Genomic DNA, 26,000 nt, shown 5'->3' with positions numbered 1-26,000 from the left:
CAGCGGCACAAGCCCAAGAAGCCCACAGCCCAAGATGGCTTCCACAGCCCAAGATGGCTCCCCTCACCCACTTGGGTTTAAGCAAGCATTCAAAATGCTTCTTTTCCAAATGGCTTTTCTCCTCCTTCAAGTCAGAGGGGCTTTGGTGGGCGTACAGGGATGGTGCTCGTTAATTAGGGAGCATCCTGTCTGGGAACAAGCACTGCTTCAGGCCAGGATGGCGATAGGACGCCGGTTGGGTGTGGGTGCTGAGGGAATGCTGGTTACTCTCTCATGGGGAAGGTAAGGATAAATGAGAAACCCACACCAGACAGTACGGAGGTTGACCCATCAAAACTACACGCACAGACAGAACTAACTTCTTTATTATAAAGATAACACTATGAGGAACAAACCTGAATGTATACTGAAGCTTGTAATGGTACATGCCAAAATGTACAGTACTATACATAAAAGTGCATTGTCACAACAGATTAACAGTGCATTTCTCTTCCAGAACCGTGAAGTATCCATGTTTTTGTTTGTTCTTCGAGAATGGAAGGAATGCAATGGGAATGCAGCCATACACAAACAGGGAAGGATGCAATGGAAATGCAACAGTACAAGAGCAAGGCTAAAGCTCCTCTAAAATTTAAAGGCACTTTCACATGTACATACTACAGATGTACATTGACACAAGTAGGTAACAGTCAACAAGCAGGAAGCTACCAGTACTGCAATTCATCAAACTTGACAGTAAAGGACAATACTGACTCGATTAGGTGTGCAGGAGTTACCCTTTAGTACGCCTGTAGTTGTAGTAGTCTTCCCTGTTACATATCCACTTACTATACTTTTAAGTATCTATAATTACCATCGAACTACACATTTAACTGTGTGAATGCACTAAGTGGATGCATTCACTAAATGCACTGTTTCTAATATTTTCTTTTGCTAAACAATTTCTAATATAAGCATTATGGAGTTCAGTACAGTTATTTAAACATACAAAATTCCCTATGCAATTTAAAGATACAGGTATCCATCTCAATTATGCCAGGTTGGTTATTTTAAAGAACGCTAGACTACAACTGCATGTCAATGACAGCTGGAATTCCAGTTTGCTTCACTGTTTCTAGTAAACGGAGGAACCACTGGCATTTATCTCCCGGTCCCAAAGGAGTGTGCAGACCCTGGAGAGCAGCACTAACCAGGCTGGGAAGCCACTGCCTGCACTGTGCTCTGGGGACCCGGACTTTGCTTCTCAGTGGGACAGAGGACAGCCTGCAGTGGGGCTGATGATGGGTTTGCACATAGTGGGAGTGGTGGGAGAGCCCAGACAGGTGGGCTTTCGAATGAATTTAATGGGATGCTTTTCTCTGGGGCTTTGCGTTGTCTCTCTCCAGAGTGCAAACCACAGCAGAACTAAATTGCTCCAAAATGACACCACCTCAGTACCTGTCTGTATCAAAAGCTGTCACCATTCTTCCTCTCCCAGACTGAATTATACGTAGTGAGCAGGGCAACTTACAGCTCTCTATTGGTGAGGTCTTAAATAATGCACGGAAAGAGACATCTCACTCAAAGCCTGTTCTGCTCCCATAGCTGGACTACTATGGGTGCTTTTTTTCCCATCCTCTTCACTAGAACTTATTTTATGGGTTGGGTGTTGGAAATCTTATACACAGAAATCATATGATGGTTTACTGCTGCAATGTTCTGAGCAGTTCACGTAGAGCAAAGCTCAACAACAGGGTGCTAAGCAAAGCTGACAGTCTTCACTTACACAGAGGCATAAGAAAGGTACTGATTTCTGTAGTAAAACAAACAGAAAACAAAACACAAGAGGGGAAAAAGTGGTTACGGAAAACCTGAGTCAGGTTGAATCCAGGTGGCAGAACAGCTGCCTGTCCCGTGGGGCAGCCTGCCTGCAGTGCGCCCTTTGGGGCTGCGGTCAGCACAGCGCTGTGAGACAACCAGCAGCACTGGGGCAGCTCAAACTCCGACTGCTGCAGCTCAAATCACATTTTTAATCGGCCACTGAGCAATAAAGTCGACGGGATACTTTGCCGAATGACTGCATTGCTGGTCCTTTTAACTGCCTACCAGCCTGACAAATGGACCGGCAGAGTCACACGCTCCCCAGAGCCTGGCTTGCCCAGCTAGCAACTTTAAATGAAGTTAGCTTTTGTGAGAAATGCAGTATCAGGGAATGAAGGTCTATGGTGGTGGAAGGAGGAGATTCTTGATACTATCCTGGAGATGCGTTAGCTGTGACCTGGGATGCAGCTTTTTATCAGTGAGAGCACAGCACTGTGAGATCCAGATGTATTCAGCACCGATCCCAAAGTGCGACTGACAACAAGAAGCTACAAACTGGTGCCAATTGTGAGAGCTGTGGTGGCTTTTTTTTTTCTTCGTGTGTGTCTTAAATAGCAACTGTGGCCTGAGATGACTTAGACATTTCACACAGACACTTAACCCTCACATGCTATATTTCAGCTCTTCCTAACTTGCTTCAGAATTGGTTTGGTGACCCGGAAACGAGAGGTTCCACCTCCCTGATACCCCCCTCCCTGCCCATTACTTTTGTGCAGGATCTGTTATTACATAGTTACAGTAAGACTGTGAAATACGGTACAACGTGGCAAGCTGTTTGTGATCCGTGTTGGTTTTATTACAAACGGTGCAGCATCAAGTTTTCAAGTAAGTCTACGTTTGTTTTCTTTTAAAATGATGCACAATTGTCCAGTTTTTCTTTTAATTGAAACCATACAAAATACAAATGCCCATGTTAATGTAGCTACTTTCAGACAATACATTCAAAAACACTGAAAAACAAAGCCTCTCCAGTTATAAACATGAACAAATGATGTTATGGAGCCCTGACTTCTATCATTAATCCATTTCTTTCCCTAGCATACTCCAGCCGGGCACTGTGGGTGGCTGAGCTTCTACATTGTGCAAGATTTGTCTGCCGGACCCTGGGAAGGAGGGGAAGGCCCTATGCTAGGGTTTGTTTTTGGAAGAACAATAGGTTTTGGCCTAAGAGCGGGAGGTTTCAGCTGCACTCCCATTCTAGGGGCCACCATGGGCTTGAAAGTACTCATGGTGTCACTGGAAGAACTGGTGCTGCGGCGAATCTGAGGCTCAGAGCTCCGTAAAACCACGCTATGCAGAGGGCTCAGTGACTCCGTGGAGGTGGCGGGGGTGGGGCTGTTCTTCATCTGTTCCAAAGTATCCAGCACGACGTCCGGGGCGTGCTTGGCGGAGCTCTGCCGCTCCAGCTCCCGCAGCTCATTCAGCGCCGTGTTCATCGTCTCCTCAATGTCCTGTGTCAGAGCACAGAGAGAGCGGCACGTCATTGGAGCTGCTACTGAACACTCAGGGCAGGAGGACCAGGGAGGGGTGCAAAATGCATGAGTTAACTTGCCAACTATCCTCTCCTTAATGAATATTAAAGTGTTAAAGCCAAGTTGCACCAAGTTCATTTGAAAGACAGGGGTTACGAACCATGTTTTATAAGGAAGTTGTGCCTGCATGTTTGTCGGCTCTCCACTCTTGTTTCTCTGAGTTAAATTTTAAGCAGAGAAACTGCAACATATCATTGTTCCATGAGCTATTTTTTTTCCATTAGGTTTTCAAGCACAAATATTGAAAGAAAGAACCAGCACTGATTTATTACTTTTCAGTGGTACTGAGACAGAACTGAGGTTAAATATCTAACGTTCCTTGCTTACTCACAAGAACTTTCACATAGGTTAAGCAAAGTTCAGGCTCTTACACAGCCAAATTATCACTAGTCTAGGCATGAAAAATGATAGCTTGAGCCAAACAGCTCTATGTGTGGCTCAAGAAAAGTAAATAAACAACTTAGAGTCAAACAAAGCAGTAACAACATTTAGATTTTCTAACTCTCTAGTAGTGGTTCAGCTTTCTGACCCAACCACGACGGTCCCTTGTGTCCCTTGTTGGAAGCTGAGTTTGAAAGCAAGCATTGTCAGTATATGAAATTTTAAATCATGAGTGCCAGTGTTATTGGAAAATACTTCTGCAGTCACACTGTACCCACAGGGTGCCCCTGGGAATCATGTTATACTATCTAGACAAAACCTGAGTTTTGAAGACAGAAGTATTAAGTTGTTCAAGAGCTCCCTGTTACCAGTTTTGCACAATCACAGAATGGTTTGGGTTGGAAGGGGCCTTTAAGATCCTCTAGTTCCAGCCCCCTGCTATAGGCAGGGACACCTCCCTCTAAACCAGGTTGCTCACAGCCCCATCCTGCCTGGCACTGAATACTTCCAGGGGGAGGCATTCACAGAATCACTAGACATGCTATCCCAGTGTCTCACCATCTTCACCATAAAGCACTTCTTCCTACTTCCACAATGACCAATGTGATGAGTGGGTGTTTCCTGTTCCACCCTTCTTATCACTTCACTGATAGGAATGAGCCTGTTGAGGGGTTCTCATGGGAACCATATGGCCCAGGATTTACAACAGGGCAACTTCTTGCATTTTATGTTCTAAGGAACATCTACAAGCACCACATAATTGTACTGTACAAACCACATATGATCTATATGAAAGCTAAATATGATTTACACTTCACAAGACTCCAGAATGTATATCTGTGCTTTGAACGACAAAGGCCGCTCCTAGCCAGTCAAAGCTAGATACAGTAATATCTGTGCACACCATAATACTCAGAAATAACTGAACACTAATTACGTGCATGTTAGATTAGGCTTGCCTTCATCAGAGCACAGAGACTTAACGTAACCATTGCAATCATTTATTGTGCTAGCAGAGAGTGTGGCAGAGGCAATTTGGTTATGGTGTAACGGGAAATAATTTCTTTTTATTGCTTCTGCAACATCTATTCCCCTTGTGCTTCTCCATCCAGGATCTCTTAATGCGTTTTCCTTCACACGCACTGTTTAGAAAACTAAATAGGATATTCTCCTGCACACTCATACTAGTGCAACCCCCACCCCCGCCCCATGCCCCACTATGCTGTTCACTGAAATTTGCCCTTATTAAAAGCAGAGTGAGTGGGGAAAAGAAGGCACAAACCTGAGCTATTGACTCTGGATCCAGTGGCTTATGATCGTTGAAACCTGTGTACTGACCAGACGATGTAGATCTTCTGATTGGAGGGCTATCAATCTTCTTCAGAGAATCGTGCCTACTGATGTTGGTGAGGCTGCCATGCCCAGGCCTGCGTCTCCTTTCAGGGCTGTCTGCATTGAGGTTGCGGTTTTGAAGGAGGGCTCTGGGACTGCAGTGAGTTGCCAGGTTGGGGGATCCCAGCTCCACGGATGAATTGGAGAGAGGGTGAGGGGGGTGTACTGGGCAGTGACCATCACTGCTTCTTCCAGGGCGTCTTAGAGGAGGTGGTGGTTCTGATCTCTTTCTTTGCCTGTATGAATGAAGAAGCAGTCATAGTACAAGTTGTAGTGATCCACCATAAACACGTTAAGAATTGGTGTGTTACCTGAGCTGAGTACTGGCAAAAACCTGTTATGCTCTAACTTACTTACCTTCCTAAATAGGTGTCAGAATGACGATCTGTAGGAGAATTCATGTCCTTTGATGATGACTTGTCCTCGGTTATAGGTCCACTGCTGGCCTCACTGTCTGCTTTTTGGCTCAGTGTATCAGAGAAAGTATCATCCCTGAGCAGAACACATGTAGTGAGATTAGAGGTCAGAAAATCAGGTGTGACAAGAGAGCATCTTGGTACTCCCAGGTGTTAATCCCCTTTAAGGAATTCCAAGCATGTTATAATGCATTGCAGCCCCTCTGAGTCTCCAAAAATCACTTATAATCCTTCTGATTACCGAGCTCTTTCTGTTTGCATGTAACCTTTCTGCAAACAACAACTTTGTCACCCTTGGCAATGCACATGCTTGATACTACAAAACAAGAGCTCAGGGCTGCTCTTCTCCACCCCTTGCTATTCTGAGGTTAACTATTATCAACTGCTAGAAAGAGAGAGGCAGATTAAAAGAGGTGCAGTAGCACCTATCTATCTCTTAATGAACTGTGAACACATCCACAAACTCGCTTAGCCGAGCAGTGGCTTTTGATCAAGAGCTACCAATATGAGATAATCAAGACAGAAGGATGCTGCTTAAAAGGGAAATGCTTGACCCATCTGAACCTTCAAAGCACTCTCTCATTTGGAAATTACTTGTTAATTGCTTCAGTATGCTTTTACACCCCACCAAGAGCCCTGTTGCACGAGACACTGCTTACATATCTTGCACCACTATGTACTGGTGAGGGACAAGGCCATCGATTCCATTGTGCCTTCCTTCCCACCAGTCTTCAGATGCTCGATGATACAGGAGAAGGGAAGCTCCTTTTTTGAAAGAGAGTTCTCGTGCAGATCTTCCAGTGTAGTCAAACTTGGCTATAGCTTCTATTGGCTCGCACTCTGGATAGGGAGGGAAAAAGAGTGGTTATCAGATTCCATGAAGGCCTATCTGCATTTTGGCTTCATCAAACCCACTTACTGCATTTTCTTCATGCTCACTCTTACTGAGAAGAGCTGACAGAGATCAGCTGAGCTAAGGCAGACTTCAAGCAGTCATTGTAGGATGTTCCTTACATGATCTGTGCCCTAAGCATGAAACATCTGGGTTGCTTTGGAAGCTGCAGAAAATGTAACAGCAGACTCCAATGGCACAAGAGCTGCTGCTGGCAGGGAGGGCTAAACCTACAGATGAAGGGCTGTTTCATGGCTGGGTGTGGGATGGAGGCGAGGCAATGAGGACCTTGTAATGTAAGATGAACCAACTGAACAACTGGAGATCTGAGGAAGCAGTGTGATAAAGACAATGAGAATGCCTGAAGAAAATCCTGCAAAATGCCATTCTAAAAATTAATATGCTGTTGGTTTGAATAACTCCAAGTAAGACCATGGAAATAACTGTCTTTTTTATAGAACCAGAACAATATTTAGGTGGAAATTAACACCTGGGCTAATGACTAGTGCAGCAACTTTCTGCCTGATGCAAATTAAAATCGCTGAGGTAGCAATTCCCCAAAGAGCCAGGCATGTAATAAAAGCCACTGTCCCTTTATGACAACATTTTGTGCATCTTAAAATTAACTTCATCCTGCAGTAAGCAAACATAGTGACTGTATCTTTATTGAGGCCACAGTTTGCAGCTATTTGTCTTAATGACTTGCCCGGCCCACAGAAGGCTGCCTGGTGCCTTGCTGTTTGAGTGGCTGCGCTGTAGCAAACTGCAGGGTGCTCTGCTTGGTCAGAGCTGTAACACCAGAGATTTTCCTAAGGTGGCGTAGAGGGGCATGGAGAAATAACTTCTACAGCACAAAAGTAGTGCACACTAGAATAAATCAATTACATAAATGCAACTAAGAACTTGGCAATGACAGGGTTAATTCTTCAAATACAGCACTGCTGTATAGCTCCATGACAGGCATTCCCCAGGGGTGGGGAGAGGTTTCTTTTTCTTCTGTTTTTAAGCAAAGAGAGAGTAAAGGGGGCATCAATGGAAACATTCTGGGAAATCTGGAAAAATCGAATGCTAGTGTGTATGTTAGTGCTGTATTCAAACGTACAATCTTGTTTTTATTTCTAGATATTCTACCTACAGTATCTCTCTAACACGAAGTACAGATGTGACAGAGCAGGCATTACTACCAGGGGAAGAGAAAGGAAGTTAAATGTGCCTGTTTATCTTGCATCACGTTTTAAGAAAGCAATGTTAAACTGAATTACAATGACCTAACACCGATAGGAGGAAACCGCAGGAGCAAAGAGGTGATCATCCCCCTGTACTCAGCTCTGGTGGGGCTGCACCTCAAGTCTTGTGCTCAGTTTTGGGACCCTCACTACAAGAAAGACATCGAGACCCTGGAACGTGTCCAGAGAAGGACAACCAAACTGGTGAGGGGTCTGGAGCACAAGTCTTATGAGGAGCAGCTCAGGGAGCTGGGATTGTTTAGTCTGGAGAAGAGGAGGCTCAGGGGAGACCTCACTGCACTCTACAACTTCCTGAAGGGAGGTTGTGATGAGGAGGGGCTTGGCCTCTTCTCTCAGGCAACAAACAGGACTGAAGGAAATGGCCGCAAGTTGTACCAGAAGAGGTTTAGATTAGACATAAGGAAACACTTCTTCTCTCAGAGTGGTCAGGCACCAGAATGGCTGCCCAGGGAGGTGGTGGAGTTGCCATCCCTGGCAGTGTTCAAGAGGCATCTGGATGAGGAGCTACCAGATATGGTTTAGTGGTGTGTGATAGCAACGATAATGGGAGGACTAGATGATCTTGTAGGTCCTTTCCAACCTTGTCATTCTGTGATTCTATTAAATGCAGTTTTTACAAGTCACACATGTTTCTTGTGTAGCTCATTACATGAAGATGTTACTGAGCTCGGGTAGAATTCCAAAGGACAAGACTGTATGGATATGACTCTGAGCCTACAAGCAAGCTAGGAGCTATAGAAGAATGAGTCAAGAACTTAGAAGCAGAAGTGCCCAGGTTTCAGAGAGTCACTTGTTCACTAATGGGTAATACTTTGAAATGCTAGAAAAACAACAGAACAACAACATAAAAGGAACCCAGAACCCCCCAGAACAAACCTAAACAAAAAAACCCTCCAATTTTTCCAGCAAATAGGAAGATCCCAAGTTGCCCAGACATGTTTTTCTCTGACATTCTCTGAAGCAAACTCATAAGGGTCATAGAGACCTGACTGACTGATAAACCCCTTAGTTGACTCATTAAGGGATTTCCTGTTTCTTTGCTAATTTCAGCAGACCGTATAGTATCCCACTCTCGAGTGTACAGGTCTAAATGTCTTTTTATTTACAATGAATGGACGGAACTAGAGTTAGGTATATCTCCATTAGTGGAATAACACTGATGTTAAGTGCAGCGCATGATGGGAATCTGTCTTCTGTTGAGAAGCTAAGCCATTTCATACCAAGGTTACCAACAGGCAGACAAATATTTTTCAAAGAAAGCAAAGGCAATGAAAGCTGAATTTGGGATCTGTATTTCAAACTCTGCGTGGTGCCGAACCGCAGCATCTAACAGTAAAACTGACAGCTTGGAGGGAAATGTAATTGTACTGCTCTGTCAACACCTGGGGGCATTTGCCTACAGCAGCAATGAGCATTTGGTGACATGTATGATCTCACCAGCAATCATCTCCAGTGATTCAGGCAAAGATAAAGAAGGGAAAAATTAGGACAAACTGAAGTACCATGGGAAAAGCTTTAGGGACTTCATTACAATCAGCTTTGTTCACTTCTTTATGATCCCGAATTCTGTTATGATTACTACCATCATGTGATGGCACGTTATGTTGTAGTGTGCTCAGAAGTGAAGGTCAGATGGACAGTAAGCAGAGCTGTCAAAAGCCAGAATCTCTCCAGGCGAGAGCAGAAGAGGCATAGGAAACACAAGCTCTAATTTTAACTTTGCAGTCTCAGTCCCAGATGCAGTATTGGCCTCCCTGCAGTGGTGACAGCATTACAGTGGCACCAGGCTGCCCTCTGCACCTCGGGGCATGAGGAGGCTGAGAGGGACAATGGGTCCCTGCACTTTTCAGGAGGGCTGTCATTGCTGTATACATCCTTTGTTACCCTGGGGGTACCCTGCCTGATGGGAATACACTGTGTCCTGACATCCTCTGGGAAGAGGCTATCTCCTATCTCTTGATCTGTTCCACCTCTCCTGCACCCCACCACAGAAAAGCAGCTTTGCTATTGAAAAGTCTTGTCCTCAGGACAGCAGTGCTCTGACTGGAGAGCAACAAAAGCCAACAGATGTTGCATGCTGTTGGTAGGACAGGTTTTAGCAGAATGAACTACTGAAAATAATACAAACATTACAGGCCAGGGACACAACAATAACTTCGAGCCTTCCACATCCCTTTAATTTTTGTCTCCAGCAGAACTACCGTCTCAGTTCTTATCCTATGTTTATGAGATATCTATGAACAGCATGGTATCAATCGTATGCATGTTTTCCCAGGAGAAATGACCCATCTGTTTGACTTCCTCAGGAAATTCTCATTTACTTCCTTTGAAAACAAATCCAGTCATGCCTTTCCATCCGCCCCAACAGGAATTAAAAAAATAATAATCCAGCAAATTAAAGGTAAAAGAAGTATTCTAAAGATTGCTTGAGCAAAATATAAACAACGTCCTTCATTGTTTGAATCTTTACTGTCTACATGTGAGTACAAATGTTCCAAACGTCACAAATTAGGTTTCATTTCTGGCTTTAAGAGGAAAAGAAAGGTACGTGTTTTCCTCAATAGGGATATTTTACCCCCATTTACAAAAACCCAGAAACACTGCAGTAAAATACATCACCTTCTCTTTTTCTTATCCCTTTCCAGTGATCAACAGAAATAAACAAAGACGAATGGCCTTGGAAGAAAAATGACTACTCATATGCTTAAAACTAAGCAGTCATGAAGTATTTATGTGCTCAATTACAGGCTGCAGCCATCTTTTCCCCAAGCCTCCAGATGTTACCTCTGTAGATGCATTACATTTTTATTTTTTTTTTAATTTTTATAAAATCTGATTGCTTTGTAAATGGTAATTAAACACCCCTGGTGCTGCTGAAGTAGCAAATACAGATGGGTTTGTTCTACTAAGAGCAGAGACTTTCACACACAGTTCAAGCAATTCTTAAAGCAACAATAACAGAGAAATAAATCCTTTAGCTTTTGGTCATAGCCTCTGGATTATGTTTCAGTAACCTTGTAATTCCTATGAGGTCACCTCCTTGGTCTCGGGTATGTACAGAACATTTCAGCATAAACCTAATCAGATTTTTAGCATTAATTGAAATGTACAGAATTAGCTTCTTTCATCTCCCAGCAGGGTGAGTACCATGTGTCTGGTCAATACAACAACGCCATGCCTCCCCATGTCCACTGGTGAGTGGCAGTGACAAATCCAGCCTACAATCAATGAATCAGTCACACCCAATCCACCCAAATACTCCAGACTCTTTAGGTCCACCACGGGTTCATCAGTGCCTCCCCCGCTGAGATTTGATATGCAACCTGCACAATTCTCACTTATTCTCACATTTGGTACAAAGAACATCTAATAAAAAGATTTGTCCAAAGAAATAAGTAAAACATGCACGTTGGAATAAATGTGAAATGGTAAATGCACTTAATTCAATGCCTGTAGGTAACATTAGAAAAATGAGCTATTATAACTGAAAGCTCCTATCCATGGAAACAAAGGAGTTAAAGCTTGTAGGCTGAGAGAACAGAAGGCCAACAGTGTTTTGTGTGCAACCCGGAGGTTTGCTAATCTTTGTCTTTGCAACAGTATTTCTCTAGATTAGAAATATTTCTTTGTGCTAACAACTATTTTGCTGTAAGCACAAATGTCTGCTTCCTTTCAGTACTGAACAGAATAAAAAGGTGCGATGGGACAACTAATTGCTGGCCCATCTGGTGAACAAAAAACCACACATATCCAGCAGCTCAATCTCCCTGTTTTGTTGACAGATCTTTTCTTCAGGGTTTGTTTCCATCAAGGACAGGGTTGTAACACAAGTAGCAACAGAACAGTAATGTAAAATTATTCCTAGGACAAATGGTGGGGTAGAGCACACAATTACTGAGCCCCAGGTGACACGCTACATATTTTCATAGCTTGAACGGGCACATTCTTACTCCGTTAATGTTTTAATCTTTCCTAAGCATGGTTCTGAGGTAACCACCTTCATCTACTGATGAAAAACTGCGCTTCTCTTCCCTGCCCACTTAATACTCTCTGTTATTTCGGCCATGGGCCCGCACAGTTGGCCCTTACATACTGCATTGGTGCGTTGCCTGCATTTCCCTACTTCATTTATGCTCTAAACAAGAGGCAGATGGAATTCTTCAGCTTCTGATCTGGCCTGATACATCCAATACAAGGATGTATCCTTAAGTTTGGCTATGCTGTCTTGGAAAGATAAGGTGTGTTTATGAGGTTGTTCACATCATTTTATGGTGCTGTACTGCATAAGGAAGGTGCTTTTAGCTACAGAGAGGTGGTCAAGATGATGGCATGTACAGGCTGTCTCATAAAGCTGTCAATATTCCCTACAGTGAGTGAAGGCATGGGATAAACCCAGGCACAAAAATAGCAAGAGACTTCTATTCTCCTTTCAGTCTTTTTCCACCCCTATGTGATGCTTACCCACTCAGCTGTGCGTCCTCTCTGAACAGGTGCATTGATGAGACTCTGCCTGCCTCTCCTCACCCCAGCAAAGGGGAAGAGACAGGCAATCTGTCCCAGGCAACCTGTCTGCATGACAAAGCAGACAGGCACAGCTACACTTAAACAACTGCCTGCATGCTTGGTGCGCATTAGGACCAATGCAGTTAAGTTTCCTATAGGAAACTCCTAATGTTTCCCTTCCCTATGGCAGTCTTCCCAGCTCCTATTTAATGTCCCGTATACATTGCTTTTTAAAAAAAGAAACAATTTCCTTTCCTGTTGTAGCTCCCTTCCTCCTCTCCCCTCTCTTCCTCCTTCCATACACCCTCTAAGATGGTCAAGAGGTACCTTTTGTTTGCACTTGCTATAAGTGCAGGTGTGCTTGTTGCTCCGAGTTGCCTACACCACAGATATGCAGTGAATTCACACTGCAGCTCTTCTCTACAGGAAGGAATATTTTAATCCTTCTCCTCTAACTGGCTACTTAACAATTCTGACACCTCCTTCCATCTGTTACAATTGCTTGTTAACCAGGCAGAAGTTTATGGGAGGGATGGTTCAACTGAAGTACATCACAGTCAAACAGACCTTTGTTACTTATCTAGTTAAAAAGAATTCATATAACAAAGATGCACCAAATTCTTCATGGATATCAATGATATCTGAAACTTCCATAGTGTCTGTGATCAATATTGTGAACAACCTGTTCAGAAGTTTTACTTGGAGTAAACACATGTTTTTCAGTAGCTAAAAGTCTCCTAGAAGGCAGCAGTTTTTACATCTATATCAAAATAAAGTATTTTGAATGACGAATAACCCTTAGATAAAATATTTGAAGACATACTTTTGCTAAGTTCAACTTCTGCTGACAAAAGACAAAGAATCACAAAAAATGTTACATCATATCAGAAATCGTATAATAATATTTGCTGACTGAAATAGTTTCTCTCTTGCCCTTCCTGTGACTGCTGGGCAAACCAGAAGAGGACAAGGAAACAGCTGGCTAAACACAGATAGATCAGAGTGAAAAAGAACACAAACAAGGACTAAAAACGCTGGCTTTGCTACAGCACACCGGGACTGAAAATCTCTTCTTTCAAATGAGACACAACTAGGAAAGGAAGAAGGTTGCCTGCATGAAACACCTGTAAGACTTACTCCTATCAAAGAAACAACAACAAAATGGCCGTACCGTCTTCACTGGTATGGGGCTCTGTACTAGCATCCTGGTCCACTTCCTCTAATGTACCATGTTCACTGTATGGGCTGTCACTGAAAGGAAATGAAAGGTCAAGCAGAGATTGAAATTAGACCATGAAAAGGATGCTTCAGCGAGCATTCAACTCCAGCCCCTCTCCCCCTCAGTCCACTGGGGATAACTGACATCTTCCACACTTATCAATGGTCTGCCACTCCCATTCAATCACTAAAAAGTGTTCTTATCGTGTATAAAGTAATGTGCAACACAGACTGCATGCTATGAATACATAATTACAGAAGAAGTCTACATCTCTCTCATTCAGAGAACATCTTCAGTTATTACGGATCTGTTAATCCTCTCACTTATGAAAAGAGTGAGTGACTAAGAGAGGAAAGGAGCAGGGGGAAGGCAGCGTAAAAGAAAATTTGTTCACCTCCCTTCTGAACTGGTGGTTCTCAGCCAGTCAGCTGTTATCCTGTCTGACTGTGGACTCTGCTCATTACACTGTGAATTCTGGTATTATCTGGCTGAGTACAGGGCTAGCATCTGCCATAAAGCCTTGTAGGGAACCTCATCATAACTGTCTTTGCTTCATGTGTTTTACAGCTAAAGCTTTCCTATACGAACCTAAAGTATATTCTCATTTATCTCCATACTTTTTCGAAAGTCATTCTTCATCACAGGAGTTATCCAGACAACCAGTCTAATGATTTTATTAAGGAGTAAGAAGGATAGTGTTCTGACTTACCAGTAGTCATCTCCAGCCATGCATTTTTCATACACCGGGCCATCAAGTTCCTTAGCATCCGGAAAAATAGCTTCATGATGGATGATGATAGTTTTGATTATTTCATTCACGTGTGCCTGACAAGACACCTGATCTTGTATGTCTGGAACAGGCATCAGGGTTGGCCCAAAACAAATGGCCAGGTTGTATGGATCCATCATGTTTTCATCACTGTACTGTGAAAGGCTGTAATAAAAGAAAAATCAAGAACAAATGACCTCTCTCCACTGTAACTAACCTTATTTGGGAAACTGGAGAAACTTAATTTTCCGTCCCCAGGCAGAGATTTCCTGCTCTCTGGCACAATTCTACATAGCACAACAAAACAAAAAAGGGAATTTCTTCAATAGTTTACATGCATTACAGAGTATGTAGCACATACATGTACATTTATGCATGTGTTCTTGAACTGTTATATATAGTATACACTGACCTAATGGACTAATGTAAAACGCATTGACTGCTGCTGCATCCATCTCATCAGCGTTTATCCCTGGAAGCCCAAGCAGACTGTATCCTAAGTGGGTACCGGAGGCATATCATTTCTCATCTGACCTTGATGCATGACTCCCAACAACCCGCTATGTAACTTAAGCAGACTGAATTGTCTTAGGGAGGCAATGAAATTCCATGTTCTACAAAGACTCTTCTGACTTCTAGTTTCTGTTTTTACTACATAACACTTGTGTTGTGATCAGATACTCCCACAGAAGTTTCATTTTGGAAGCAGCTAAAGAAAAGGCTTAGATTACTCTTGTTCATCAACTTTTGCCAGCTCTTCTTTCCTACAGAAAATTAAACATGACTAGTTTTCAATTTTTATTTTGAATGACAAGTTGCTCTTTATTCCTTTATTCAAGAGCATCAAAATTTCTAGTGGTCATTCGAGCTTTTGAGTGGTTCTGTGCAGGATCGGTTAAAAAGAATGGGAAGTGCTTGCAGACGATGCCACACTGCAGGGGGCTGGAGATACACTGAAGGGTAGGGCTGCTATTTAGAAGGACCTTGACAAAATGGAGAGATGCCTTAACATGGACTTTGTCAAGTTAAAGCAAGGATGAATGCAAGGTCCTGCCCATGTCTTGGACCATACTATTATAGTCTGGAGTTAACTGCTGTGTAGCAGCTCTCAGTGGAAAACACTAGGGTCTTGCTGGACACGAAGCTGGTCGTGGTTTAGCAGTGTGTTCTCTGAAGGCCAGTTGCATACATAGCTGTATTAGGACATGCAAAATCAGCAGGTTAAGGGAATTCATTATTCTACTCAGCACTCATGATGAGCAGGAGGTACTAAGTCTAGTTTTGAGAGACTGATGAACTGGTGCAAGTCCAAGAAGATGGTTAGAGAGCCTGAGCACAAGGGGCACAAAGCGACACAGAGAGAACTGTGTTTGTTTAGCCTTAAGAAGACTAAAGGGAAACACAGCTGCATTCTTGTACATTCAAGATCACAAGTGTGAGAGAGACAGACACTCTTTGGAAGTACACGTCAAAGGGATGAGAGGCAACAGGTACAAAGCATGGCAAGAGACATCTCAGCTGAGAGCAGGAAGAAAACTTCATTGTGAGGCTTGGAGAGACTGTGGATTCCCTGTCCCCTGAAATACCTGACTGGATATGACCTTGGGCAACTTGATCTACCTTTAGAAGCTTTGAGCAGGAGGCCAGACCAGGTGACCTCTAGCTGTGAGATCTAATGACTTCTTGGCCATATGAACATAATCAAAAAGCAGAACTGGATTTGCAGAAAGTCAAACTATGGGAATGTTTTTTTCTGCAGCTGAAACGAGCAGTTTAGAGGCAGTAAGAGATCTAGCCTTTTTTCTGAACTGCATTCCAGTGTAGGGAGCACAGATTCAGCTAACATGACCACGTACCAAGTAAAACCTTGTATAACTCTGGTCAGTCTATATGTCTATTCAGAGGAGAAGCTGCAACAGAAGCATTTGAGATATTTACACCGTGTCACTATTGAGTGATGAATTAATGCCTTCAATGAATAGCTGCTTTCACAAAACTTTGGATCTCTGCCCCTCTTTTAAATATTACCTGAAAGTGGTTCATGAATTACTAGAAGAAAGGAAACAGGAACAGCTGTTAATACAAGCACACACACAACCTGGCTGAAAAGAGCCTGTTTCTATAGGAACAAACAGAAAGGATTAAATGGGGAAGGTAGCAAAGACAGAATGAATCAGCAGAGGGCAAATTTAGAAGGAAAAGAGGAAAAAGACAATAGGAAAACAGATATAACAGGAAACAGACAATCATGACAGCAGAAGGAAGAGAAAGAATCAGGGCAAAGTGCACAACAAGTCAAGTTTGCAGTGAAAATACTCAACAAAACTAGAGAGGGCTATGAAGGACCGGAGGGAGAGCAATCGCCCAAACTGTTTTATTTTTCCTTTAGGAATGAAGTAGCTTTTCTAATATAATAAAGACCTTTCCCCTTTCCTCACACAACCTTCCTTCCAGATGCTGCCTGTGTTTTGTTAGGATCCAAACAGCTTATATCAAAGCACACACAGATGATACATGTTTTATGTACTGGTAGTGCCATTAACAGAAAACAGAAGAGGCAATACACATTCCATTCTGGCAGTGCCTAGCATCACACATATAGCCTGCAATGCCTGTGCGGTTTGAATATACTGCTTATTTTTCCATCAGGAGATCAAAATCAGATTGAGATGAGGGAAAAAAATCTACTTTTGAATTACATAAATTATTTTAAATATAACTGAAGTTTGTATTTGCTATTTTTCTTGCATTACTGCTGTAGACTGCACTCCCCATTCTGGACATCACTTTAATCTGTCTTGTTATATCCTGCTCACTGTAGGACAAATGCAGTTTTAATTTAAACAGAAACTGGGGTTTTCCTCCAATTTTGTTGTCAATTGAAAGATTATCTTTCACGTTAAAGGCAACTTGAATGTAATCTGTACATTGGATATGAGTAAAGAATACTGATACCAGTAGAGGAAAGCAGATAAAGACAGGGTATCCCCAAGAAGTATAAAGCACTTACTGATTGAGGAAGGCAAAGAGGTATCTCATCACTATAAGGACCGACCTGGGCAAAGTGAGGAGGAGTTTGCGGATGTGAAGAGCCCTCTCATAGAGATTGTCTATTCCTGTAAACAGAAGAAAGTACTTCAAATCACATTCCATATTGTGGTACAATAGTATTCAGTCAGTCTATTTAATTCGACTCTCTGTTACCACATGCCTGTGGACAATATGTTCTTATATTATGCTATTAGAAAAGTAAGACGTGAAAGTCTCCTTTTTCTCTCATTAAAATCACACAGTTTAAAAATAGCATCTTTAAATATAGAAAGTGATAAAACCACCAAAGTCAAACCTCGGGTCATTTGCTGAGCTAGGCAGTTCATGCAACCAAAATAACAGAACATAAATAATATGAGGGAACCAAGCAGACACGTTTGCCACCAGTTTCAAAACCAGACCCATTCTCTCTATTTAAGTGTATGTATCAGCTGTAAGTTTCCAATCAGTGAGCTTGTCTGTTCAGCTTCCTTAATGAACAGCTATAATTCTATTAATGCCAAAGTAGAACAAAGGTCTTAAGTAGTTTGGGATGTAAACAACAAACATAAAGATCCCATGTACTTTCCTGGTTGATTTTATAGCAGTTCATCAATGCCAACAGTAGAAATTTAAAGTAATTACTTCCATTAAAATGTTAACTGTAAGCAGAGTTCCGAGTGTGTATTTGTGCTGTTCGGTATGACCAGCTCTACCAATAAGAATCCATTTGCAGAAGCAAAATGTGCGATGACATACGTTTCTTAGAAGAATAACTGGTGTTTAATAATCAGTATTTTGGTACCAAAATCTAAGTGTAAGAAGAGAATCTGCAATGAGATTTCCACTGTATATCATTAGGATTACCTAGTACAGTGAGCTGAAGGGCAAAAACTGTTCCTACGTCTGCACTTATGGGAGATCCCACTGGCTCAGCACCACTAATGTGCTTGGAAGCAGAAGATTCTGGGATGTGCTACTGGTTACTGGTCAATATTCCAGCAGCGAGCAGCTGATGTGTGTGCAATAACTTTGTTAAATCTTGGAAATTAAAACCAAGGTGGAGCACAGTCTTGAATGCTGGCATGCAGGTACTGCATAGAATCCTCCTGGTCTGTGTCAACTGCAACTCTTCTGAGCACTTCCCAGACATAGTTTACAGGATCTATGAACCAGGAACTGGTCTCTACAGTCAGCACAGACAAGGCAGTGGAGGCACAGAGAATCTGGATGTGTGGTCATGTGCTGAGCTACCTCAGTTGCCCTACCAGGGGCATTACTGGTACCTGGAGGTCTCCTTTGCAATGAAGCTGTTAAAAACTATCCACATGAGGCTGAAATGCAAGCATTTCTAATTCCTTCCTGGTAACCCAGCCCCAGCTTCCATGAAAGCCTCTTTATTGAAAATCCAAACCACTGCCAAGTGGTAAGTTTGCGTGCTTTCCATATGATTTCAAAAGGTTTGCTTGTCCTTCTGAGCACTGGTTTGGTATAAATGAGATATCTAGTAATATCATGTATTTGCATGCTGATTTTGACTGAGGAACCAAATTATAGAGTTGCCCCTGAGTCCGAAGTGTGTGAGTGTTTGGATGTGTCAGAAAGAAGGACTGAATACAGAGAGCTCTTTCTGCATCCAGGAAGAAAGAGTCTGCAGCTCTGCTGCGGGGGAAAGAGGAAGCATTGCCTTATCACCACCAGCCGCATTGCTAAAGAGAACCTCTGGACCAAATGGTCATCCAGGCCACAAGCTGGCAGCTGCAAGGAACCACATGCAGTGCCAATACCAGAGCATATTAACACCATTTTCCCAGTACTGAAGTGTATATGCCACTGTGTTTTCATTCCCATGGTGCTTCTGTTGGAGGCCTTCTTCATTAGTCTGATCTTAAAGAACTGTAATTACCCTTAGCTCAACACTCAGCCACCTATTGCCCATTCCTTAGCTAAGAAGACTGAAATACTGATACTACAAACACTGGTTTGTCAGCCACAGACAAAGGAGCACTTCTCAATAGCATGAGATAGGCACAAACCCTAGCAATCCAAGACTTACATAAAAGGTGTGATTTTTTGACCTCCAAGAAAGATAAAACCCTGGTGCCTGTTTTGGAGAGGTGGTGTCACCTCTGCCTACTGCAGTCAGTGAATGCACTTTTCTCTCAGAAGAGAGTAAGAAGCACAAGAGAGAAGAAAACACAAGTGCTCACAGAAGCCCCCTAAATGCAAACAAAACAACGGTAACTTAAAAATGAAGACAGGGATACATTCATCCTACGTAACATTAAGAAAACGTAAGGCAAATTGAAGTTTAATTAAGCAATAATCCTGAAGTAGTGGAACACGTAAAATTTTACATGCATTCAAACATATAAATTCATTGCTTTGGAAAACAAAATGGCTTTTTCAAGACAGCAATTGCTGGTGTTTCCCAAATCCTCTGGGCCATTTGGCCACATGCCTTTATCATCCGAGTTTAGTTAAAGATGGTACAAAAGCATCACTCATTTCCTGGTCATGGTCCTACATATGACCTCTCCTTCACTAGTGGCGAGATGTTCAACAGAGAGAACTTGGAGCCTTGGGAACTGTCGGAGCTCACAAACCAAAACTACGCATTCTGGTTGGTGCTCTTCTGTGACCCTCTGTTGATACACTTCCTAGCCAACCTCAGTAGTAACAAAAGAAATGCAAACATTTTGCAATGGCAAGATACTGATTAGAACATATGGGAGGCAAAGACCAGTGTTAGCAATGATTGAATTGTGCTAACCTAATCGCCACTGCTGTGCAAGCTCAGCATATTTCACAGGCAAAGTCACTATAAAGGGTGAAGAAGAAAGGCAACAGTGGTAACACAAAACATCTCTCACCTTTAGGACCACTGGTTTGAAGGACAAAACCCACTGCAGTAGCTCTGAGCAGGGGTCTCCCACTACTTGGAGTGGCACCTAGTATTAACAGAATGAATGCTAATGCTTGTTTTACACATCCACTGCACATCAAATGGGACTGAGTTACACTCGCAGATGTAGTTTTTATGGTCAATTTGCAGCTGACAAGTAATCTACATGAATATGCATTAGTGCTGAACTTCGCAATTTGTGCGCCTTTCCACTTCAGCAGATGAGTCCAACCCAATTCAAAGGTAGGGATACATTAACTCCGCGATGCCATTTACAGCTCTTTCAAATCTCTTTCAGGAGGCATTACAGGAAAACAAACACAACCGCATCCACTGTCACTTGGTGAAGAAAACAGCTGTTGTCATTTGGTTGAATATTTTTCAGGAAGAGCTGACAATTCATAGCATAATTTTTTACTTTTTAAGCGATGCCCTGGAAAAGCAGTGAATAATATGCACACATAATGATCACGTCTGGAGCTAAATGCACTGTGCTGGCTGCAAAGGATCAAAACGATAAACATTTGAAGGAAAAAGTTTTCATCCATCCTGGTATCACAATATATCAAATTTAGGACATGCGAGACGAAATCAAGAACTATAATGACCCGAGTAGAAGCTACGCTGTCTGGGCAGCTGAAATGAACCTGCTGTCATACTGCACAGCTATGTATGTAGATGTCGACTATAATTCACATGTATAAAAACTCACTCCAGCAGAGGAACTGTGGTCCTTAAATAGTGAATTATGACCAACCTTCCACACAGTTTCGATATCCTCTGCCTATGCATAACTCCTCTTACAAAAACTTTGCTTGTCTGGCCCAATCTGTTTGCAGAAAGGGGTAGAACAGAAGTACAGCACAGCTCTCCTCCCTTTCCCACCACTGCATTCTACTTGCTGGATTGTTGAGTGCTGATCTGAGTAATTGTAGCCACTGCTTTTGCTAAGAATGCAGAATTATGGCCCATAATGAAAAGGAATCATTATGTTCTATCCTACCTTTCTTCCTTGCTTGCTTTGGAGAAGTTAGACACAATTTTACTTAAAGGGTCCATAAACTCAAACAGAATAACACCGTTCTCATGACTAATTAATACAAATTGCCCTAAAAGCCAGTCATTTTGCTCTCCTTCCAATGTATTTCCAAAAGGAAAAGCATTAAATCACAATGCTCTATTTCATTAGAAAATGTATGCATAGATGCAAAGGAATTCCTCAGTGGCAGTACTGAGGAAAGGTTCATTTTGCAGCTGTAACCTCAATTATGCTTGACATCCATAAGTAAGCACCTCAGATTCAAGGGTTTTTTCACTGGCAACATCACATTTCCATATAGAACGCCTGACACTCTGCCCTTTTAAAATCTTACATGAACATTAACTTCATTCATTTGTTTTTCTCCCTCCCAACTCTTCTAACAGATTCTGTGACTAATTAACAAAAACACATTGGCATCTGCTTCGAGAAATTATTTGAAAACAAGCTAATGTTTAATATTTTTCTCACTGTTCATCAGAAAGCAAATGCATTAAGTACTAAGAATACCTGCTTCTTAAATAGAAACACGAAAGCTTCCTGGACTTTACATACTCAACTGTGATCTAAAGAAGGTACAGAAACTTCTGTTCTCATGGAAGAAACAGAGCCTGGCCCTGCTCCCACCAACATGAAGGTTGAAACACTTAGTACGTGAAGGAACTGTTGGGTTTGCTAGGGCCACGTGAGTACAGAAAAAGAAACTAATGCAACTACAACAGGTTCCAAGTCGGAAGTGGGAGAAAAAACTTGCCTAGACTGTCTTCCTTATTGCAAGACATATGAAGTATCAGTGCTGAAAGACAGCAATAGAAAGGATCTTAGAGACAGTTTCTAATACAATGTGCCACATAGGTTCCATTTAAACTCAATGGTGACAGGTAACTACATCCTGAAATGCTTCTTTTTTTCCAGATAAAAAGCATTGTGTTCCCTGGAAGTCGTGCACCACTTGACAAGGCACGCAGACCAGGTACACAGCCATAGAAACTCTCCACCCTGGGCTTCTCTCAGATAATCAGAAGATGCAGACACAGCTCGCTATTCCCAGCGTGTGACCCTGGGCTGGCTGTGGATATAAGGCACAAGAGCTGCTTTTTTCTCTCATCGCATTCAAGACTCCCACTGTGACAACACAAATAAAACCACCCCACAATGTTCAAAAACAAAACCCCTTTCTTTCAGCCAAATTCCAAACTTAAGTCTTCTCCCTTCGCTGAAGGGAGGCAGTGACGTGTTACTTCACAGTGCCCCTAAAGATAACCCTGAGGAAACCAAATCCAACATCAACAAAATCTTGCTTTTGAAGATAGCTGCCTTCCTTCAAAAGCTGCCAAGAACACTTAGCAAACACTATCATAAAGAAAATATCTTCTGCAAGAGCAATAGTACAAGTCAAATCCAGCAGAACTATTCAGTCACTGTCCTGGATTCAGCTGGGACAGCAATTTGTTTTCTTTTTTCCTTCATAGTATCCAGCATGATAATATATTTTGGCTTTGGGAGAAAAGCAGTGTTGATAACACAGCAACATTTCAGTTGTTACTGAATAGTGCTGTACAGAACCAAGGACATTTCAACTTCTACTACTCTGCCAGCGAGGGGGGCTGAATAGGCACAAGGAGCTGGGAGGGGACAGAACCAGGACAGCCGACCCAGACTGGCCAAAGGGATGTTCCATATCACACGACCTTGTGGGAAAAAAACAACTTTAAGAACTGTAGGGAGTTGGCTGGAGTCAGCCACTGCTTTAGGACTGGCTGGGTTAAACCACAACATCATTACACCTTGTTCTGATAAGATGCCTTGGAGCTGATAATCTGGATTTAGGACAGCCACAGAGAACAGGCTGGTTTAAGCTGGGATCAGATGGCAACATCTCTTCCCCAGTAATGATCCCACAAATGGAAAAGCAGTGACTTTGTTCAAAACTAATCAAAACTAAGCTCTGATCGATTATTACTACTAACTAAATAAAAGGCTGTTAATTCTTGGTTGAAAACAATCCAATTCCTTAAACACATAATAGTTCGACCTCCTCTAAGGAAACCAAGGCCTAATGCCAAAGACTGTATTCATTGTTACTTCTCTCAAAATTCCTGGTAACAGAAGATCACTTTAAGATAACTGAACTTGACCACTCTCATCAGCTGTGTAAGAGGTTGGGGAATGACCCCCAACTGCAAAGATGCCGTGTACACATGCTCAGCCTGCTGAACTTCCGATCTCCTTCCACATATCCTATCTTGTCTTCAGAAGCACCAATGGTGAATGGAATTACTCTGAAACCATCCAGGTTCCTCTTCTTAGAATTAATTTAAACAATTGATTCTGGCAGACATTTTTCCATCTTCTAAATACTTCACTTCTGTAATCTTTGCAAGCTGAATAGCACTTGGAATTCTAAGTTTCTATTAAAAGCTCTTCAACACAGTGGAGTGCAATTCCACTTACTTTACTCCATTTAATAACGCATACAGTATCTTCACATATAAGAACAGCCATCCCCATTTTTCTTAACTCTTAGTAAAAATAATGAAGTCATAAGGAGATCCAATGGCCAGAATCGGAAAGCAGAAATTTTGAAAAGGAGATCTTGAGCAAATGTTTAACGATGGAAGTGATTAACCATCTGAACAGCTTATCCACAAATGTGGTAGATTTTCTGTCAACTGAAGCTATTAAACCGATACATTTTTCCAGCAGATACGCTTTAATTCATCCAGAAGTTATGGAAATCTGCACAGCATTAGTAGGTGAAGTTCCATCATCCCTGTCATGCAGAAAATCACTCAGTCAAAATGATCCCACTTTAAATTTCAGTTTCTACAACTTACTGACATTTTCTGGGCTATAGCATGCAGTCGGATAAAGCTAAACTCAGGCAGGACAAAGATTATGCTTTCTAAAGAGATGGTGGCTCTCTCTGCATCCTCCTTATCGGGGAATCAGATTGTTAAACTGCTGAAAATTGCGCAGGTCTGTTTGACAAAAACTAAAACATTGCACACAGTCCTGATCCCAGCAATCCACGTATTCCATAACCTCCAGGCTGAATTACTGCAATCCTCCCTACATGGTAAGGAAACTGCACAAGTAGGGCTCCCTCTGGCACAGAGCAGAACAGCCCATCTGCTGACCAGTACAGGGCACTGTGCACACATCAGTGCTGTCCTGACTGCTGACTGTGTCCTTTGCCAAAATAACACAGTTGAGAGAGCCTGTCCTAATTAATATCCCCAAAGGACTAGCCCTCGTTACCTGCAAAACTGTTCATTGGCTCCATTTGGCTGAAGCAGTTTACAAAGAAAGGGTTTAGAGAAGGAAGTTCTCCCACACAGTGGGGACCACTCTGACTACTTCTAATGTACCCACAGGGAACAGCAAGCCTACTGATGGTTGGCTGGGCCTCGCACCTCTTGAATATCTGCAGGGATCTGTGAACTGGAAAAGGCTTTGTGCATGCCAAAGCAACTCAGTCATCCACTGACTAATTCCTAAATTACTACAGGCTTTCAGCATCCAGCTACGAATACCAGCAGCACACAGACTAACACGCTCCTCTCCTTGGGCATCCCATTACAGCTTGACAACTCTTGTGAGTCGGAAGGCACACTGGGCTCTTCTGCAGACAATATTCAGTAGCTTCCCCCTGTTCTTGCACTGAATGGTTTTCCAGACAGTCGAATCTGAGCTTTTAAGCTGAGCAGAACCACTCAATGCTGAGCAGTTTGTTACTTACTCACCAGCACTGACCCCAAGCTGCAGGGCATGAAAACCTTTCTGAAAAGTAACATATTCTGTTTGCACAATCATGACTTCATCTCCTTCCATCTGCCTCAGTGCACAGAAGAAAATAACAACAGTGCCTATAAATTTAACTATCTCCTGTACACCAGAAGATTTTCTTCCTGCCCTATTAAACAAAGAGTGGTACTGTACATTAATCCTCCTAGAAAAATGGAACAACCACAGCTGCAAGTATGACTAATAGCTGACCCAGACCGCTACAGACGGCAAACAAATTGTCTGAGAAAAAAACCTGTGAAGTTAGGTCTTTTTTCATTCTGCTACTGTACATATGAAAGCAAAAGTCAATTGAGAAATAAATAGATTTCTACTTACTGATACAAGAAATAAGATCATTAAATCTTTCCTTAGGAAAGACAGGATTTTCCAGCCCTCGGAAATAGAGCTTCAGTACTCCGGCAACTGAGTTAATGTCATGGTTACTTTGGTCATCTGCCAAAGGATTTTCACCTTGAAAAGTAAACAAAGTGAATTAAAACACACGTGCAGGAGCAATCTTTCATGAAGCATTTTCATAAATGAATGACATTCTTTCTTGCTGTTTTTTCTACGTGGGAGGTGGCAATGCAAGCATGCAAGATAATAAACACTGGTTTAGAAATCCCAGGCTATGATTAAACTGAAAACGTCAGCTTGAATAAAACTTCCTTTACATTACATAAGCCAGCAATCTCTTAGGTCCTGAACTTCCTACCACGCATTTATGGACATGTTATTATTTACATTTAGTAAAATAAAAATGCTGCATGTGCTTAACAGAATAAGGTTGCTCAGACTATTTTTTGAGAGTTCACGTAAAGAAATGGAATTAGATAGCTCTTTGAACTGCAAATTAGTATTAATTCTGAAACATTAAAGTATCCAGGAATTTATGCAACCACTTGGTGAAAGCACTGCATGGAAACTGAAATTCTTTAAGGCCCTTGATTGAACTGAGTTTAATTCTAAAGGCTTGATTTTGAAACACTGTAGAACTTAAATGCCTTCCAGAATAACAGTACCTAG

The 26,000-nt window shown here is 42.2% G+C and overlaps 1 protein-coding gene across 2 annotated transcripts in view; it reads right to left on the bottom strand.

Moving 5' to 3' along the window:
* Nucleotides 1-347: 347 nt before the first annotated feature.
* SRGAP1 (SLIT-ROBO Rho GTPase activating protein 1) overlaps nt 348-26,000 on the bottom strand; it is a 129,895-nt gene continuing 104,242 nt past the window's right edge. For both annotated transcript variants that reach the window (XM_015855441.3, XM_015855445.3), the window contains exons 15-22: nt 25,311-25,445; nt 17,222-17,327; nt 14,152-14,376; nt 13,395-13,474; nt 6,241-6,421; nt 5,523-5,657; nt 5,056-5,401; nt 348-3,311 (exon numbers count right to left, since the gene is read on the bottom strand). In XM_015855441.3, the coding sequence (XP_015710927.2) occupies nt 2,934-3,311; nt 5,056-5,401; nt 5,523-5,657; nt 6,241-6,421; nt 13,395-13,474; nt 14,152-14,376; nt 17,222-17,327; nt 25,311-25,445 (1,586 nt within the window). In that variant the 3' untranslated portion in view covers nt 348-2,933. The remainder of the gene's footprint in view (nt 3,312-5,055; nt 5,402-5,522; nt 5,658-6,240; nt 6,422-13,394; nt 13,475-14,151; nt 14,377-17,221; nt 17,328-25,310; nt 25,446-26,000) is intronic.

The sequence above is a fragment of the Coturnix japonica genome, chromosome 1, assembly GCF_054131305.1.
Source record: "Coturnix japonica strain WE chromosome 1, WE-NBRP24, whole genome shotgun sequence".
NCBI classification, from domain to species: domain Eukaryota; kingdom Metazoa; phylum Chordata; class Aves; order Galliformes; family Phasianidae; genus Coturnix; species Coturnix japonica.
Note: the sequence above shows the minus strand (reverse complement) of the source record. Positions and strands in the feature narration are given on the sequence as shown.